Genomic DNA, 18,536 nt, shown 5'->3' with positions numbered 1-18,536 from the left:
CATCCTTTTTGATCTTGTATCTTTTTCCCTTTCTACAATCATTCTCCTTCTTCATTCCTGACTTGTCCTGTGCCCTCTTCTTCTGGCTGTGGACTGTCATTAGGAAGAATGAATTCCTCAGCAGGTGAGCTATGACAGGCTGAATTGATAGAAATACTGGTTAATTTTATCCTCTTAACCCCAGGTTATACTTTTAGTCATCTTACTTTCTATATTACAGCCCAGATAGCCATGTAAAAGTATATACCACATATTGCGAATGTATTGGCAGGAGTCTACACATTGTGTAATCGTTAACTCACAAGAGACTTTTCAGTTCCAATTAGACAGAATTAATAGAGACCGGCACTAAAAATAATAATAATAAATGGGCCTTGCACATTTGGTCTCTTGGCTGTCCCAGGCAGTGAAGAGCAGAGCTGGTTTGGGTTCCTTGTGTGGCTATGATCAGGAACAAGCCTCAATTAGGTCTTGTTTTATACACCTTATAAACTACCCCTTCAAACAGCTATTTCTGTCTGGATGAGAAGGATTTAGAGCATTTTCAAGTCCCTTTTTACTGTTTTAGTTGCTTTCCCACTGATTAATGTTATTCTTGCTACATAATTAAAAAACAGAAACCAAATAGTCTCAGGGGTTGGGAAAGTCTCATTTTTCCCAATCTTGTTTCTTTGCTCCCCCTCAAAAAGTAGATGCATTCCATTTCCTTATTTGACTATTTATATAGAATATGTAGATGAAAAGATAAATTCATTCAGTGACTGTTTATCTTATGACATCCACATGCTAAATAAATGGAGGTAAACTGTGGTGCACAGGACATCTGCATCCCCTTTCCTGATAAAGCTTCCATGAGAGTGGAGGCCTAGGCCAGTTTACTGCCATTCTAGTGTTCCTTCACTGCACCAGCATCTCTCCTTGGGCCTCCTGCCAGGTTACCCAGCCCCATCCCCTGATCTTCTATGACGTTTCCTCTGTTTAAAATATCTATGCCTTTGGATGGCCAGGCCAGAGCCTGAATCCCAAAATGAGCTCTTTGGAATCACACTGGTTCAATTGCAGGATCACAGGAGAGGGGCCCATGCCTGTATTGATAATTGCAGGGATTACCTGTTCATGGGGGATTTGTTCAGCAGGGAGGAAGCTAGGCCAGGTGACAGTGGGGTTCACTGAGGTCAGTAAAGTGTTACCAGTAGGCAGAAATGAGTAGCCCCATGAGGTGAACTTTTCCACTCACATTGGATTCATGGGAAATAAAAATCCTGGGTTGGGAAAGAGATGCTTATTATTGGCCTCATGCTTTTTCGTTTAAGTTGCCATGAAAATGTAAATTGCTTATCCTACCACCAGAATGACTGGGAGATTCAGTCGTAGAGTCAAACCTCAACAACTTGTGAGTTGGTCTGGGGAATTAATGTTCACAACCCTTAGCACAGTACAAACTATAATGTAGCTGGCCCTTCTACGTTCACCTGAAACATCTGAGTCATTTTAGTTTGCTATCTCCTTCACTCATAAGTTCTATTTTGTTATTCTGTGATACTTTTGGAAAAGTAGCCAAAAAACAACAACAACAAAAAACAGAACCCTGGAAGATCTGAGGAGCAAGACATACAGTTGCTTTAAGAAATATGCTCACCTTTTTCCTGCTTTTCCAAGAGGGTGGTAGTTGCTTCATACGGGTTGGTTTTTCCTCAATGTGAAAACTCAGGGAGAGGAAGAGGTTGTGGCAGTGTCACTCATTGCCAGAGCGATAATTCTTGTATGTTTTAAATTACATGGCTGTCATTTAGGGATTTGTTTTTCATACTACAAGGACATATCTTCCATGTAGTTGGTGCCACTTTTCTATGCCACAAGCCTTTTTTTGAAATCATAAGAAAATATACATGTGTGACCTTTTCAAATAATTTATGTTTTTTTGTCATTTGCATAATAAATAATTGGAAACAACTTAAAAGGAGCAATTAGTAATTCCAAAAGTTCAAGTATCAAAGGTAAATATTTGAGTAATGAATTATTTTGCCTTCCTTAAAAAAAGGCGCAGCTTCACGCATGTGACTATACCAGCTTCATTTAATGCTGTGTGGATTGATCATTATAATTCATGATATTTAGTCTTGTGGTGTGCTTTTATGTTTTGCATCTTCCCTTAACTAAATGCTATATGGCTTTAAAAAATATATATGTATTTATAATTTATAATGGCAGATTATATTAAAGTAACTTATTTTCCCAGAAATGTCTGAATCTGAAATAACCTATTTTCACTTAAATATCTATAACCACTCCAAATACTAATGGTGTGAATACTCTGCATGAAACTAAAACCATTTTACAGAAATTTTGACATACAATGTTTTGTTAAGGCATCATGGATGTGGCTTCTATTTTTAAATGGAAATGTTTAATCAATAGCTGAGAAAGCCATTGAGAATTACTTCTCTTCTTTCATCCTCTTGCCTACTATTGACCATTTCATTACTACTAAAACTTTCATTGAAAGGTAGGTAGAGCACACAAAAAAGAGGAAATTCAAATCGTCCAGTTGTGAACTCTGAATAGCTCTGGTAATAACTCCCTGGGTAATGGAAACTATTTGAGTAGACATTCTCTTATCAGGGAGAAAGAGATTACAAACTCTAGTACTGGCTAGAGAAAAGTTTTTTAATGAATTGAGGAATTTGTTAATCATTATGATGCCTGCTCCTGAGTCTATAATAAATAGAGAATTGAAAAGAAGAAAATTTGACTTGTAATGCCCTAAATCAGCGATCAGAGAGCAAGCCTAGCAGTAACACAAGGTAAAGCCAATAACCTAAAGTGCCACCTGACCGAGCACCAGGGTAAAGAAAAGACCTCTTGGCCGGGCGCGGTGGCTCACACCTGTAATCCTAGCACTTTGGGAGGCCGAGGCGGGCAGATCACAAGGTCAAGAGATTGAGATCATCCTGGCCAACATGGTGAAACCCCGTCTCTACTAAAAATACAAAAGTTAGCTGGGCATGGTGGTGCAAGCCTGTAGTCCCAGCTACTCGGGAGGCTGAGGCAGGAGAATTGCTTGAACCCGGGAGGTGGAGGTTGCAGTGAGCTGAGATTACGCCACTGCCCTCCAGCCTGATGACAGAGCATGACTCTGTCTCAAAAAATAAAAATAAAAAATAAAGAAAAGGCCTCTTATTTATGGTGCTTTTCATCCTACTGATGCCTACATTTTCAAATGGTTGTTATCAACAGCTTGTGGAAGGCTGATTGTTATGGTGGGAAAAGAAGAGAACTAGGGTAATTACAAGGAGCACAATCATTGGAAGGAATGTTGACTCTGAATTAAATAAGTAATTGTCAGACAAGAACAACTGAAAAAGAGAGAAAGAGAAAATGGGAAAAATGTGTAGTTTGGATCTTAACAAGATTAAAAGTGTCAGTGATTATATGAAATATGAGTTTCTGAAATCCTACACTTGAAAGATTCCACCTGCTTTTTTATGACCAGACTGAGTACTCCTTAAGTTGAACACCATTGAAGAAGTGCCTGCCCTAAAACCCTGGTTTTGCTTGTCACTAGGAGGCATCTTATTTTCACTTGAACACAGCTATTTCTAGAGGATTCAGGGCCTTTCATTGTGTTTGTTTGGTTTCTTTTGTGTTTGTGTGTTGCTGGTTGTGCTGAGATGTAGGAATGCCATAGGAAAGTGTCAAGTGATCCTGCTGAGGGGTAAGAGACTCAGCAGACCACTTCATTCAAACAGTTGCTTGCACTGAGCATGGTGCTCTTTCTTTGATCTTGTCTTCAAAACAAATTAGACCAAGGCCCAAGCTTCATAGACAGATGTTTCTGGTTGCTGGCTTGTGTCTGTAGACGTTTAAGATTCAAAGACTGAAAAATGAGGCAAACTAACATATTTATGGCTCCTTCCTTAGGTTATAATCATCAACAGATGAGTGAAGGACACAGGCAGAAATCTGAATTTTACAACCGCACAGCATCTGAATCAAATGTCTACTTGAATAGTTTCCATTATCCAGATCACAGCTACAAGGACCAGGCCTTTGATACTTTGAGCCTCGATAGCTCTGATAGCATGGAGACCAGCATCTCTGCTTGCTCACCTGACAACATCTCTAGGTAAGATTTATTTATGGGTAAGGTTTCTGGTTTGGAAAAGAGCCTACTGCTCACAAAAAGTAAAGCCATCAATTTGGGAACTGTATATGCACAAGCCCAAATTTTGGAGACATAAAGGGTCTATAATGTAGAAGAGGGTTGGTATCATGATGGCCTTTGAAAGTAGTTTCTCTTATCTTATGTAACTTAGCTAGTCAGGCATCATATAATCTGTTTTCACCTTTATCCTGTTTTTCTTCACTTAAGCTCAAATTTACACTGTGCTTTAAAATTGATTTCCTTCTGTTGGTTAGCTCTAAGCTTCACTTACACTGCTTTTGATTAAAAAAAGAGGGCCCAGGCACAGTGGCGCATGCCTGTAATCCCAGCTACTTTGGGAGGCCAAGGTGGTTGGATCACCTGAGGTCAGGAGTTCAAGACCAGCCAGACCAACATGATGAAACCCTGTCTCTACTAAATACAAAAAAATTAGCTGGGCATGGCGGCGCATGCCTATAATCTCAGCTACTCAGGAGGCTGAGGCAGGAGAATCCCTTAAACCCGGGAGGCGGAGGTTACAGTGAGCCAAAATTGTGCCATTGCACTCTGGCCTGGGCAACAAGAGTGAAACTCCATCTCAAAAAAAAAAAAAAAAAAGAAAAAGAAAAAGAAAAGGAATAATTTTCCAACAGCAGTCAGAACTTTGGAGGATTTCTTACCCTTGTATTTGTTAAAAGGAAGCTTTTTGCTATTCTGTATGTTAAAATTTTTGTAAGGATTTAAGTGTTCACATTTGTATTTATACTTTGAGACAAGCAAAAGTGGTCTTAACATATAAATCTGGCCATGGTGCTCCTCCTTTTCTAAAATTTTGATGTCCCACTACCTACTGTCGGATCCCAGAACCTGGCACTCTAGGTCCAACCCAACTCCCGTTCATTCTCCCAATGCACCTCACAGAGCTTAATGATTGAGAGGATGAAGAACTCTCAGATCTCTGTGCCTTTGACTGTATTGGTTCTTAACATTTTCTCAAGGGATAAGCACAAAGTCAGGGCTTAGTAAGTTAATAATGATAATAGTAATAATAAGTATCCGTGTAGGTAGTATTCAGAATACTCTTCTATAAGCCAATTTAATAATTTTAGCAGAATGAAGATTTTATGCAGAATTGACTCTCAATTGTCTGTTTTCTATGACCCAAGACCTATTTTCTGAGCGTTATGTTTGTCTACACTGTAAATAATGATATTGAAAAAGCAAAAACATTGTCTGACTCATGTAACTTTCTGGTAGTCACAAAGTGATGTCTCAACAAAAAGTGAAGGGCAAATGTACCCACAACTCTGAGTAATCCTATCATCCTACAAATATTTTTTTGTGACATAATAAACCACGAGACCAAGTTTGTGTGACTAGAATTTCAGCATGGAATTACCTCATTAATAGGCTTATAATTTGGGGAATTTTAGTACATAAGTTAAAAACGAATCTTAAGCAGAAAAGATTTTTTAGTTTTTTACTCCTTTCTACCAATCTTCAAAAAATTCCCAATTAAGGATGCTTTATCAAAATATACATCCCAAACATTAGTTCCTCATAACCTGCTTCCCTAGTGTTTATCACTTATTTTCCATTATAATAATGGGTAAGAGCTTCTCTTCGAGTACCATGAATTTTGTTTTAAAGTTGATGGTGGTATAGAAGAGAAATGCCTGTTTTTCTCTCCCCTTTCCACTCCACCTTTTACAGGCATCTTCTACTTTGGCTTCAATTTTTTGACATTCAGAAGATCTCATAAGATAATGACATTAAATACTATTAGTAGTTTCTGACCGTGGGGATTAGTTATCTGCAGTTGCCAGCACCACAGAGTCAGTTTTGTGTAAAGCAACTATGGAAAATGATCATGGCCACACATAACTACTCGTCAGGAATTATCATTTTGCAATAGTGCTATCATAGAAAGAATTAAGGGACAAATGTGTCTCACCACACACACACACACACGCACACACACACACACACACACAAAAGGTAACCACATGAGGTGATAAATGTGTTGCTATATTATTATTATTTTTGAGACAGTCTCGCTCTGTTGCCCAGGCTGCTATGCAATGGCGCAATCTCAGCTCACTGCAACCTCTGCCTTGCGGGTTCAAACAATTCTCTCATCTCAGCCTCATGAGTAGCTGAGATTACAGGTACCCACCACTACATCTGGCTAATTTTTTCTTTTTTTTTTTTTTTAAGTAGAGATGGGGTTTCACCATGTTGGCCAGGCTCGTCTTGAACTCCTGACCTCAGGTGATCTGCCCAACTTGGCATCCCAAAGTGCTGGGATTACAGGTGTGAGCCACGTTAATTAGCTTGATTGTAGTAATCATTTCACAATGTATGCATACATCAAAACATCATGTTATATACCATAAATATATACAAATTTTATTTGTCAAGTATATGTATCCTCAATAAATCTCATGGTGGGGGGAGGAGGGAGGACATGTAAGCAAAGAAAATGGTAAACAGTGAAATCTAAATAAACATTGACTATATGAAAAAAAGGGATAAATGGGGATTAGGCTATTGGTGAGTTTGTTTCGACTGACTGGCGAGTTTTCAAGACCTGAAACTTAGTGAAATTCAAATTATTTTCAAATTAATGAGAGATATAAAACATATATATTTGATGTCACAAACTACACTATAGAATATAAATATAATTTTGTGCCCTTATATGTCCTGCATGCATGTCTTTGGCTTTCTCAGTTGGGCCAATGAAGTTTATCCCTTTCCATCCATGAAGTCAGGTATTCACAATGAAGGAGAATAAGAATTCCTGTACAAAAATTAAAAGATTTCTTTCCCTTGGATTCTTGCTAGCTGAAGAGAACAGAACTTACTCTTTTGTATCTCCTCACTGGCTAGTGGAAATAATAAGCTATTTCCATGTTCTTCTCTTTCATGTGGGAGAAAACACCTGGCTAAAAAGTGGTTCAAGGTTACTCTGCAAAGTGCAGCCTAATTCTTAAGCTTATAAGGATCCGGTATTCCTAAGACAGTTCACTCTTTAATGGATGTGTTTTGTAATGGGGCTGTCAGTACTGATTATAGAATAAACTGTACACCCTGTGTTCTCTTCAATAGAACTCTTACCCCTAGGTTTAAACCATCCTAGGTTTGATTTGCAAAAATATAATTTGAGAATACTATATTAATAATTATCTATAACCAAGAAGGCTCTGATTCTTCATTTTTATATGACTTTTTAATGAATTTATTTTTATATGAATGTGTCTATCAAACATGTATTCCTACTCTATGCCAGGTTCTATGCTACAGGGATACAGGCACGAAAGTTGGTCTGTCTGTCCTCAAGAGAGTCTAGTAAAGAAGACAGGTACTTAAATGGGTACATAAGTACACATGCATTAGAAACAGCATATGGTCCCCATAGCTGAAATAGCAAAGTAAATAAGTTTTGACCTAGGTTATAGTCTCTCTTTTCCAGAATAGTCAAATAGAATGTAAGCAAGTGGAAAATAAAAGTTCCTGTTTTGTGTTAAACATTTTCAAGTTTTCACTTTGTCTTTTAGTTACCCTGTTCTTGCACCTTTCACTCCCATTGCTTTCATCTTTCACTTGAGTGATGTCTTTTCCATCATTTCTTTTGAAGCTCTTAAATCTCTTTATGCAGTTTTCTCATTGGTATCATGAGGGGGTACTCTTCACAAAACTGACTGCTATTCATCCATTGCACCTATAGGAGAAGTCATGTTTTAATTGGCATCATGATTTAATAAATAAAGTGTCCACACATATAAAGGGACAACAAAAAGTAGCTCATAATACATATTCCGCAACTGAATAAAGTGACTCCAAACATTAGGTGTCATTTATATAGAATGTTGGTGATAGTCTTGTTGGTCTGATATCTTTAAGTCATTAAACTAATGGGAAGGACTCTCATGGGTCATTATTTTTAGACTTTGGAGGAAGCATTTAGAAGTCACACTTTGTAAGATTTGGTTTTGGTTTATTTACCTATGAGTAAAGCACTGGCATTATTTTGCTTGCCTATATTTTGGCTTCTAAACTGAGGTAAGTCAGTGTCACCTACAATTTTCAGAGTTGAATTGATTTGCCTCTTCGGTCCAATGACTCGTAAGTAACATTCTTTAAATTATATATGCTTGGATTTTGTCATGCACCTCCCTTGACCCCCTGTGTGTGTGTGTGGTGTGTGTGTGTGTGTGTATGTGTGTGTATTAGAGAGACTTCTTAGTCTAAACCAATATTCTTAAAAGGTTTTGGTGTTTCATTCAGTGCCAGCACTTCAAATATTGCTAGAATAGAAGAAATGGAGAGACTTTTGAAGCAGGCTCATGCAGAAAAGACGCGGCTGCTCGAATCCAGGGTAAGCTTCATATTTTCATGCCGGAGGTCTGTGATACCGTGGTGCAGGAGCCCTGTACTTGGCATCAGACAATACTCCTCCTTAAGGAGCCATGTGTTCCTGGAATAATCACTCAACCTTTCTCAGTCTCATTTTCTTATCTGAAAAATAAAGGTGTTAGATGATTTCTAAGGCTCTCTACTGCAGTGGATTTTCCATAACTTGAACTATATATATAGTATTGACATAGACAAAAATGAATGCTTTGTGTTTTTTTGTGTGGTTTTTTTGTGTGTTTTTTTGTCGTTGTTTTTTATTGTTTTTTGTTTTTTGTTTTTTTTAATGGCTGCTTTGTGTTCCTGCCAAGGAGCAGGAAGGAATGTCATGTCTTTATGCATTATTTCTTCCTTCCCAGCTTGTGCTAACTGCACTGTTTCAATATTTAAAATCCCACGTTTTTATGACTGTATTTCAAGTCAGAATCCGACTTCCTTAGGAATCCCCCAAAATGCCTTTGCATCCTGCCCTGAAGGGCACCTCCTTTCCTTTTCTAACTTCCCCATGTGCTTCCTCTGTGACCTTCAGCCAGGAAACTACAGAGCAACAACAGGAATTAGAGGAACCATGGCCTTCAGTTAGAAGACAGTAGTCAAAAGACAGGCTAAATCACATGATAAGTGCTAAAGTACAGTTTGTGAGGCTTTTTATTTAAAATGGGAGAGTTGCTGGTTGATATGAAATGATGAAATGACTGAATATATTAACAAGCTGGATTTTCACTGAAGACCACAATTTAATTGTTAATTAAATTTAGTGGTTGCATTTCTGCAGATGATGATTTTGGAAGCTATACCAGGCATGGTTATGAGTTGTTTTCTTGTGGGTTATGTATTATAAGAGACTAGTCTACAAACCAAGATTTGTCTAGTAAGAATTGTCTTTTTTATATTGATTGGAACCATTCAAGTATAACCAGTATGTCTTAAAATAATCATTGTTGTGCATAATGTTTAGGAACGGGAAATGGAAGCCAAAAAACGAGCCCTGGAAGAAGAAAAACGACGCCGGGAAATCCTGGAAAAACGATTACAGGAAGAAACTAGCCAGAGGCAGAAGTTAATAGAAAAGGAAGTAAAAATAAGGGAGAAACAAAGGGCACAGGTTGGTCGGTCAATCTGAATGCATATGGGCAGGTTGCCCCCTGGTGGCAGTTCCTAGAAGACAGCTATTCTGTGTCTGAGGATGCTTTCCTGGGCACTGAGCATTAGCACTTGACATGTAAGGGTTAAGAGAAGAGTGTTCATTCCTGTACAAAAAAAAAAATATATGAGTTCATTTCAAAACTCTTAGGGAACCACCAACCAAATGACACTTTTCTTTAGTCATGCATGGAACGTTTTGCCAGGAGCAGCACTTTTTCTTCCACCCATTCCTTGGAGTACATTTTAAAAAGAGAATCTTTTTTGAGCAGCTTTTAAAAATGCAGCTGGATTTGCTGCTGAAAACAAATACAACATTTGAACTGAAACCTTTGCTTGGGGAACGGAAGAGGTTCTACTAAGCCATCTTTTACAAGCAAACAATCTAGAGCAGTGTAGCTTTTCACCAAGCCCAGTGTCTTGGTCATGGTGGTAGTGTTTCGTCTTTTTTCTGAGCACTGTATTGTCACATGTGTTCCCTTTGCTACAGTAGTCCTCAACACCTGTGCACAAGCTTGTTGTACTCAAGCAAAGTTTGGAGAAACCACACGTTTCGTTTAATGTCTTATCTTGGTCATCGTAGAATTTGAATCTCTGTTCTTGTCACTATAGCTGCTTACATAATATGTTTTCTGAGCAACTAACATAAAGTTTTGTTAAGTACTATGTAATTTAAAGCTGAACTCTATTTTATCAAGATTCACTAGACTCAAAGGCAAAAGATACCATTACTTTTATTCTTTGTGGTTGCTGGCCGTTTGATAGTATAGCAGTTAGAGACTATCTTTAAGACTTTATGTGCTTTGAGGTATCAGTAAGCCTGTAGCATCTGTTACAACCAAAGTATCACACAATCAAACATTAAGTATTGAAGGAAAAGTAGGAAGTAAAATTTGTTTATTTTATTTCATCATGCCCAACCCTTTTCCAAATTTTGACTTGCAGTGAAAGTCATCCATGCTTGTTTACTATCTGAAGCCAAACCAAAAAGCACAATTCTATTTTAATCCTGATTGTAAGTGTTGCCTCCAAGTATATAATTAGGTCATTTCCCCAAGGCAAAGAGGTGGGGTTATTTAACAGCATAAAATAAGACACCATTTTAGAACTATCACCCATGGTGATATATGCTTCCTAGATTGGATGAGCTTTCATACCAGCCATCAGTAACATAAAAGACATCTAAATACATCCCTTTGGCATCTGGTCCTGGACCGTTCATTACATTAGGTCCAGTTTTGATTCCACTTCTGTCTTTATTTTAGCTTTACTTTTCAAAATATAAATCTCTGCCTTCAATTTCTATCGGAATATATGTAAACTGACAAGTACAGCTTTGTGGGATCCTGTGGGGGCTGAACTTACTAAATAGTGTTCAGTCAATCATGTCATGCTTGAGATTACTTGAGAATGATTGTTAAGCTGTGGCAGGGACAACTTCTGGAAACTTAACAGTGGAGCAGTCCTCATCTGCAAGGAGCAGTCCTCATCTGCAAGGAGCAGCCCAGAAAACTTCATGCTTCATTACAAGAGCAAAGTACATCTTTTAAACTAAGATAAATGACCATTTTTCATTTTCTCAACTGCCCATCGTAAGGAATAGAATAAATTGTCCTGAGTTTATCTGCCTCTCCCCTACATATTACAGCATCTTTCTGAAAATACTATCTACTTTTTATACTCCAAATCATAAGTGCTTTGTTTATCTTAAGCTCTTTTAATCATGTGGGCATTTTAAAGCTTAGGTTTTACAGTTAATTTCTGCTTCTAAACATCTGTGACCTAAAACAAAACAAATAATTCGCTATAGATGCAATGGGTTTTGCACTTTTCCAGGCTCGTCCTTTGACACGCTACCTGCCTGTCCGGAAGGAAGACTTTGATTTGCGGAGCCACGTAGAGACTGCTGGCCACAATATTGACACCTGTTACCATGTATCAATCACAGAGAAGACCTGCCGAGGATTCCTCATCAAAATGGGTGGGAAAATTAAAACGTGGAAAAAACGTTGGTTTGTTTTTGATCGGAACAAGCGAACATTCTCTTATTATGCAGGTGGGTGGTAAAAACAATTTAAGCCATATACTCAAATCAAGAACCCCCTGTTAAAGAGCAAAGGCAATTGAAATTCAGTGTAAATAGGTAGGTTGATACGTAACAGAATTAATGGCAATATTAGATTTGTAGGTGTACATTATTTTATATTTAGATTATATAGTCCATATGATATGAATTTCCTTTCTAGAAATAATAAACATTATATGTTACTTTAAAAAGTGGGAAGTGGTCTATGTTACTTCTGAAGTAAACTCAGGTCCCAATAAATATTAAGTGAAATTTATTCCTTAGGTCAAAATATTGCCTTTTATTTGTTTTTCTGTTTTAATCCATTATTTATTTAGGTAACGAGTTGTTTATGTTCACTGCATTTTATGAAACATCACAATATCATACTAGAAATACTATCACTATAGGGTGGGATCAGAAAAAATATTGCCTTTCAAACCACCACACCAGAAAAAAAAAGTGGGGGGGAGGTTTGTGATTGATTGATTGTCATATGTCCCATTTAAGTCACACACAATTAGGCAGCTGTAGCTGAAAATCATTCAGCTATAGTTCATAAACTAGAATGGTCTTTTAAGCACAGAGAGTAAAGCTCATTGGTAAACTAGTGATCAGTAATATTTATTAAGTGACTGAGTATTTTTGGATTCTTAAATGTTGGCTGACAAGAAACATACCCTACTAAATCTCTAAGCGCAAGAATATTAGTGTAACTGGCATACTTATTAAGAACCTCTTATTTCCTCTTGGATCACATACGAAACATGTCTATTTTTAGTACAAGTATAGCTCTACTTTCTCTGCAGCTGCTAAAAAAGAGTGGTGTCATACCAGACATTATGAAAAAACCCTGTTTTGGGGTGACTATCAGTATTTATGAGCATCACCAGGGATAGTAAAATGTATCGGTGCAATTAAATATAAATAACAGTCTAGTCATTTAATCAATCCAGTGAGGTCAGGTTATGTTTATAAGGAGAAGTGTGAGAAACCAAGCAGCCTGTGGAAGAAAGGAAAGAGTGGCTCAGGAGCCCCAGAATTTGGGTGAGGAGCCAGTAGGGGAATGCCTGCCTTTCACCGAGGAGCTCTTTGGGTGACGTTCCAGTTACTGCAGAAGTTAGTGGCCTGAAGCCAATGGCCTGCCGGTCCCAGGTCCCCAGCTTTGCCTCTCTAAGGCTTTTTGTCCTTGAGTTTTATAAACTTTCTTCAGTTAATACAATTTGATGTATTAACTGAAGCAGCTTTCTTCAGTTAATACAATTTGATGTCTGCACAGTGCGTAAACAAAACTGTATGATGTGGTATTGTCTTCAGAAAATCTCACCCAGAATTTTCCAAAAATACAACTTTAAAGAACTTCAGACAAAACTGCTTCACTCTTCTTCTGTGCTCCTGTTCTCTGTAAGCCTTATTTCATTCTCTCATCTATTGGCCAGGTGAGTGGTTTCATGCCCTGGCCAACTGCTTCAAACCTAAGCTCCAAGCTTCAGACCCATGTAAATGTGTCTTTGCAAACCGAAACTTCTGGTGACTGATTTCAATTTTTAAAAAATACCAAAACCTTCTTGGTATATGAAAAATTACCCAGAACCCTAATTTTAAAAAACAGACAAAAATTACATTTCATTTGCTTTTTAATACGTATTTATGATATAACTGGCTGGTGAGACCTAGTTGGACAAATGCTGCTCGTTCGGCTCTGTTTACGGCCGTCACCTATCAGCTTTGTCCACTCCTACCCCCACCCCCGCTTCTCATACACAACAAGCACAGGAATAGACCAGTCCGCAGGCAGTCATCCAGATCGCAATTTAGGCTGTACTTAACCCCACAGGAGTCACGTCCCTTCTGCCTGTCAGTGCGGGAAATGGCCGTGTACTTGTGAAGGAGCTGCAAATGTGAACGCTGAGTGGCAAAGTCCCAGGACTCTGTGTTATTCATGGCCCTGGCCTTTGTCCTTGGCCTCCTGCATATTAACTGGGATCTTTAGGAGAGACTCTAAAGAAAACTGAGGCCTAGAAAATATGTCTGCAAATTGATGGCATAATACTGAGAGAGACAGAATGCACAGCATTATCGCATCAATTTACAATAGCATCATTGCTTCTCTTCGCTGATAATGTGGCTGTGAGGCTTATATTTTTCGGAGTTCTTTCTCATATATGAAGTGCCCTACAAACCAAAGTTTCCTTCTGCTTGCTTGAAACACTGGCAAGATTTGCTTTTATCTCCAGATTTTATTTTACATTTGCTTTCAGAAAACAAAGTATTATTGTATTCTCATGAATTACTGCAATATCATTTCCAGCAAATGTTTGAGAGATACATTGACCTTGTCTTTCACAGAAACTGACTGAAACTTAACTGAACATGGTATCAGTTAAAACGGTGTTTCACAAGGAAGAGGAAAAACAAAGAAAAAAATGTGGTCCATGGGCAAATAGGTTAGGATATTCTGGATTAAATGCAATTAAATAGTTTTACTCTCTGCTGAACTTTTCAGGGCCATTATTTTTTAGACTAGCTTTTTGTAGTTAAAAAGGGACATTCACCTAGTAAAAAATTCAAAGTATAACAAAAATTTGTATGATGAAAGTAAGTCTCTTTATCATTACAAAAGTTCTGATCTCTCATTTTTAAGCCTGAATTATTTTAGATTTTCTCTATTCACTTTTATATATGTTTTAGTATGTATATATTTTCTTTTTTTCTCTTATACATTTGGGACTAAATTATTCATTCTATTCATACCCTGTTTCATATAATAGTATTTCAAGGGTTTTTTCCTTAGGAGCAGATACAGATCTACCTCCATCATTTCAGTAACTTTGTAGATTTCATTGTATGGCTGGTCTATAATTGAATCAGTCTCCTATTAAAGCTCAAGCAGATCTTTTGCAACCTTGTGCCACAACAAACACAAATCCATGTACATTTATTTGCACACACACGAGATCTTATACAGTAAGTGGAATTGCTTAGTAAGAGGATTTTTGTGTTTTTAATTGTATTTGTTTTACCAACTGTCTTCCAAAAGAGGCTGTCTTATTTGCACTTCCACTACTAGGGTGTGATAGAGTCTCTTTCCCTGTCTCCTCATTCATGCTTTTAAAATTCTTTAATATGCTGACACGCACTGTGATCCTTGCAGAGTTTAAGTTACAAAATATTTCAAGAACTTAGTAGATCACAGAGTGGTGCTATATGTTTGAATCATGTTTTGGTTGTTTTTGTTTTGCTTTGTTTTTATGGTAAATGTGATGAAATCTTTGAAAACAGTTTGGAAATTGTTGCATTGAAAGGACAATAAATTCTTTGCTTGAAGCTCTGTTGAAAACGGGGGAAAAAATCAAGCATCCTGAATAAGAAATTCGATAGGAAATAAATATGGGTAGAAAATTATTTTAAATAACAAGGCAAAAAACACTTTGTAAAAATTTTATTACAACAGATCTACATATTAATATTTTCATTACAAAGACAGTCTTGGAAAATGTGGAGAAATCATTTGTATTGGTGCTGTTAGAGTTTACACTTTCCGTGCTAACCTGAAAGTCAGTATGTTGGGTTATCTTTTGACTGCTAATCTGCTGGAGAGCCTTAGGCAAAGTCATCTCGTTCTTTGGTTTGCAGCTAGTAATTTTATGGCTTTTCTTTTTTTATTTTTCCAATATAGATAGAAGGGGCCTCATGCACTAGCCCAAGTTCTCTGAGTTAATCTTAGATAAATTAAATACTTTGTAAATATTTTAATGATTATAATTGTAATAAAGTTATTATTTTTTCTGTTCCTCAGTGGCGATAAAGTATTTAACACTTATCTGTCTTTGCAGACAAGCATGAAACTAAATTGAAAGGAGTAATATACTTTCAAGCCATTGAAGAAGTCTATTATGATCACCTCAAGAATGCTAATAAGGTAAACATCAGTTTTCTAAATTGCTACAATTTGAATGCATAATTAAGAAGGGAAAAATATTTTTGGAGTCTAAGAAGTTTGAAGTTGATGTTCTGATATAACAGATAGATATGATCAGAATGGTGCTGGAAAAGTAAACACGAAGTAAGTGGGATGGCTGTTCTTTTTGAGGAAAAAAAATATCGTAGCAAATTGAGGAAATATTCTGGACATAATGGTTTGGGAAACCCTGTAAAGTGACTCTGCCAGGGTTCTAAAAAGAAGCTACCATATAGTTAAGAGGGGGATCGTGAGCAAGTCCTAGTAGGGCTAAGAATAACAGCTACTATTTATTAAACTCCTACTCTCAGCTAGGTACCCTGCTAGAGCTTTACAAACTAGCTGCTGAAATAATGTATGAGTTCTGTCTGAGATTTCCTGTTCAGAAAAATGGTCAATCCTGAAAAAGGCTCTGGGACAGGTGTGTGAGTTATAGTAGAGCAAAAGTAACGCCTTTGTAAATTTAATAAATTGAAAATTTTGAAGAAGTCATCACATGTCTGTGTTATTTAATGTTGTATTTTAAGATGTTTATTTTACATTCTTTTTCCTTTTTTGAATTTTAGAGTCCTAATCCGTTACTCACCTTTAGCGTCAAGACTCATGACAGAATCTATTATATGGTAGCCCCATCGCCAGAAGCCATGCGGATCTGGATGGATGTTATAGTTACGGGGGCAGAAGGTTACACTCACTTCTTGTTGTAGTGAACTGAGGCAACAGTCCACTTCAGGGCAGACGGCAATAATCTCTTACAAGAATGAAGCCATATTCGACCCCAGATGAGAAAACCCAACAGATCCATCCCTTGAGCTGTAAACACTCAGAACTCCTTTCATATCAAGACAAGTTATTTGTAAAAAAGAAGGAAGGGGTTTTAATACAAACCTTGATAATACATAGCAAAATAATTGAAGCTTCCATGAGAAAGAAAACACTATTTTGATAAATTGGATCACTTATAGGAACATTTCTTATAAACTGTTTTTAATCAGTTGTTGGATTTGGTGAAATAAACTAAACAGGTTACAGAATATCTGTATGTACTTGGAAATACAGAATAACTTTATCACTCAAATCATTGGCATTGACATTATTGGTAATCAACTGGCTTTTTTAAAAAAGGTAGCATTTTGTTGACAGTTATTTTGTAAACATAAGCAAATAAGGGCTTGGAGGGAAATACATTTTAGGAGGAGTTTTGCCTTAATTTTTTAAGTACTGCACCAAAACCAAAGACCTGACCTGACTTCCGTGGAGCAGTAGTAACTGCAAGTGATGAACTGCATTTCGTATTGTTCTATATATTTCAAAATGGTATTTTGATGCCATCAAATGCCCAGGAAATTGACTTTGCAGTGTCACCACTGGTGTAAGCTACTATATATATATATATGTAGTAAACCACTTTTTGTAAAAGAAGAAAGAGCAAAAAGCTGTGCGTTTTAGAAAGAAAAGCCATGTTACGCAACAGGCATTCTGTCATGTTGAACAATTTTAAATAAAGAGAATATCTGGTGTTAGGAGCTTGTTTTGCTGAAGATTTCTCCATTCCTGGTGCTAAGAATAAAGGCAACCAGTAGCCAATGTCCTTTAGATTGTCTGATTTCTTTTTGTTGTGGAGCACACCTGCTAACTGCTCCCTCGACATAACTATGAAATCATAGCTCTGTTTTCACCAAAGAACAGACCAATTAACATACTTATTTGCAGAAGTGGTGTAGTTCTACAAAACGGCAAATGAAGTTCAACTTAATATTCTCTATAATGTATTATTTTATTATTTTTTTTTACAATTAGCCTTTTTTTTAGTTAATTTTTGTCAAATGAAACGACTTCAGGCAAGTCTCTTTTATAATGGTTTTTCAAGTGCCATTTATTCTAGTTTATCATGTTTTGCATGTTTGAAAGTATGAATGTGCTCTTTCCTAAAACATGGCAAATGAATAAATGTAAAGAATAACAATATTACTTACAAGATGAAATGATTAGAAGTGTCCCTTTATTAAACTTTGTCAGCCTGACTGGGTACAATTCTTTTGTTAATTTGCAGTGTGGTTTGTATACACGTATACGTTTTGTCAATAATAAGATTTTGCAACTGGATGACACAAGATTTTACTTGAACAGTGAAAGACAAAAATCATGATTGTGGAAGATATTTTTAAAATCTGATTTTGCAGCGATCACTTTTAAACCCTGTAGTGATGTAAGACTAAAATATAATTGCTAAGATTTTGTTGGTTAATGTAAAGATATTACTTTTCTGCACTGTACTCTCTTCATAGGATTGTAAAGGTGTTCTAATCCAATTGCATGATGTAGTAAGCCTCTTAAATATGTGTGTTAAATATATTGAGTTTGGATTAAAATGTTGACCTGATTTCACATTTGAAAATAAACTCATCTCTCATTTTGAAGTTACCTATCTGTAGTATGATGGAGGATGAATTAATCACAAATGACAGTTGTAGAAACTACATAAAGTTTGTTGTGTGCTAACATGATTTGTAGTGTATAAACTGAAGTATTCCAATAGAAGTATCTCTGGTTACATCCTATTGCTTACAAAATGAAATGAACCCTGAAAAACTCTGACATCTTATTGTTGTCTGTTTACACAGATACATTTATTGCTGGGGATTGCAAGGAGTGTGTTTACTTATCCTTATATCTTACACGAAAAAAAAAATCATGTAAATGTGATATAAAGCTTTATTTGGTGGGGCATCTCATTTGTCTCCCTGAACTAAGGCAGCAGATTTCAGAGAGAGAAGCTTCCCTCAGCAGTATGTCCCTTTGCCCCC

The 18,536-nt window shown here is 36.8% G+C and overlaps 1 protein-coding gene across 15 annotated transcripts in view; it reads left to right on the top strand.

Moving 5' to 3' along the window:
* Positions 1 to 18,153, top strand: part of PHLDB2 (pleckstrin homology like domain family B member 2) — a 234,604-nt gene extending 216,451 nt beyond the window's left edge. For 8 of the 15 annotated variants that reach the window (XM_063721789.1, XM_063721785.1, XM_063721781.1 and 5 more), the window contains 7 exons: positions 104 to 124; positions 3,922 to 4,126; positions 8,435 to 8,525; positions 9,519 to 9,665; positions 11,540 to 11,759; positions 15,605 to 15,690; positions 16,296 to 18,153. In XM_063721789.1, coding sequence (XP_063577859.1) covers positions 104 to 124; positions 3,922 to 4,126; positions 8,435 to 8,525; positions 9,519 to 9,665; positions 11,540 to 11,759; positions 15,605 to 15,690; positions 16,296 to 16,436 — 911 coding nt within the window. In that variant the 3' untranslated portion in view covers positions 16,437 to 18,153. The remainder of the gene's footprint in view (positions 1 to 103; positions 125 to 3,921; positions 4,127 to 8,434; positions 8,526 to 9,518; positions 9,666 to 11,539; positions 11,760 to 15,604; positions 15,691 to 16,295) is intronic. The other 7 variants (XM_063721783.1, XM_063721790.1, XM_063721787.1 and 4 more) reach the window with 1 other exon arrangement.
* The last annotated feature ends 383 nt before the right edge of the window (positions 18,154 to 18,536 follow it).

The sequence above is a fragment of the Pongo abelii genome, chromosome 2 (assembly GCF_028885655.2).
Source record: "Pongo abelii isolate AG06213 chromosome 2, NHGRI_mPonAbe1-v2.0_pri, whole genome shotgun sequence".
Taxonomy (NCBI): Eukaryota; Metazoa; Chordata; class Mammalia; order Primates; family Hominidae; genus Pongo; species Pongo abelii.
This window is presented reverse-complemented; position numbering and strand designations above follow the sequence as displayed.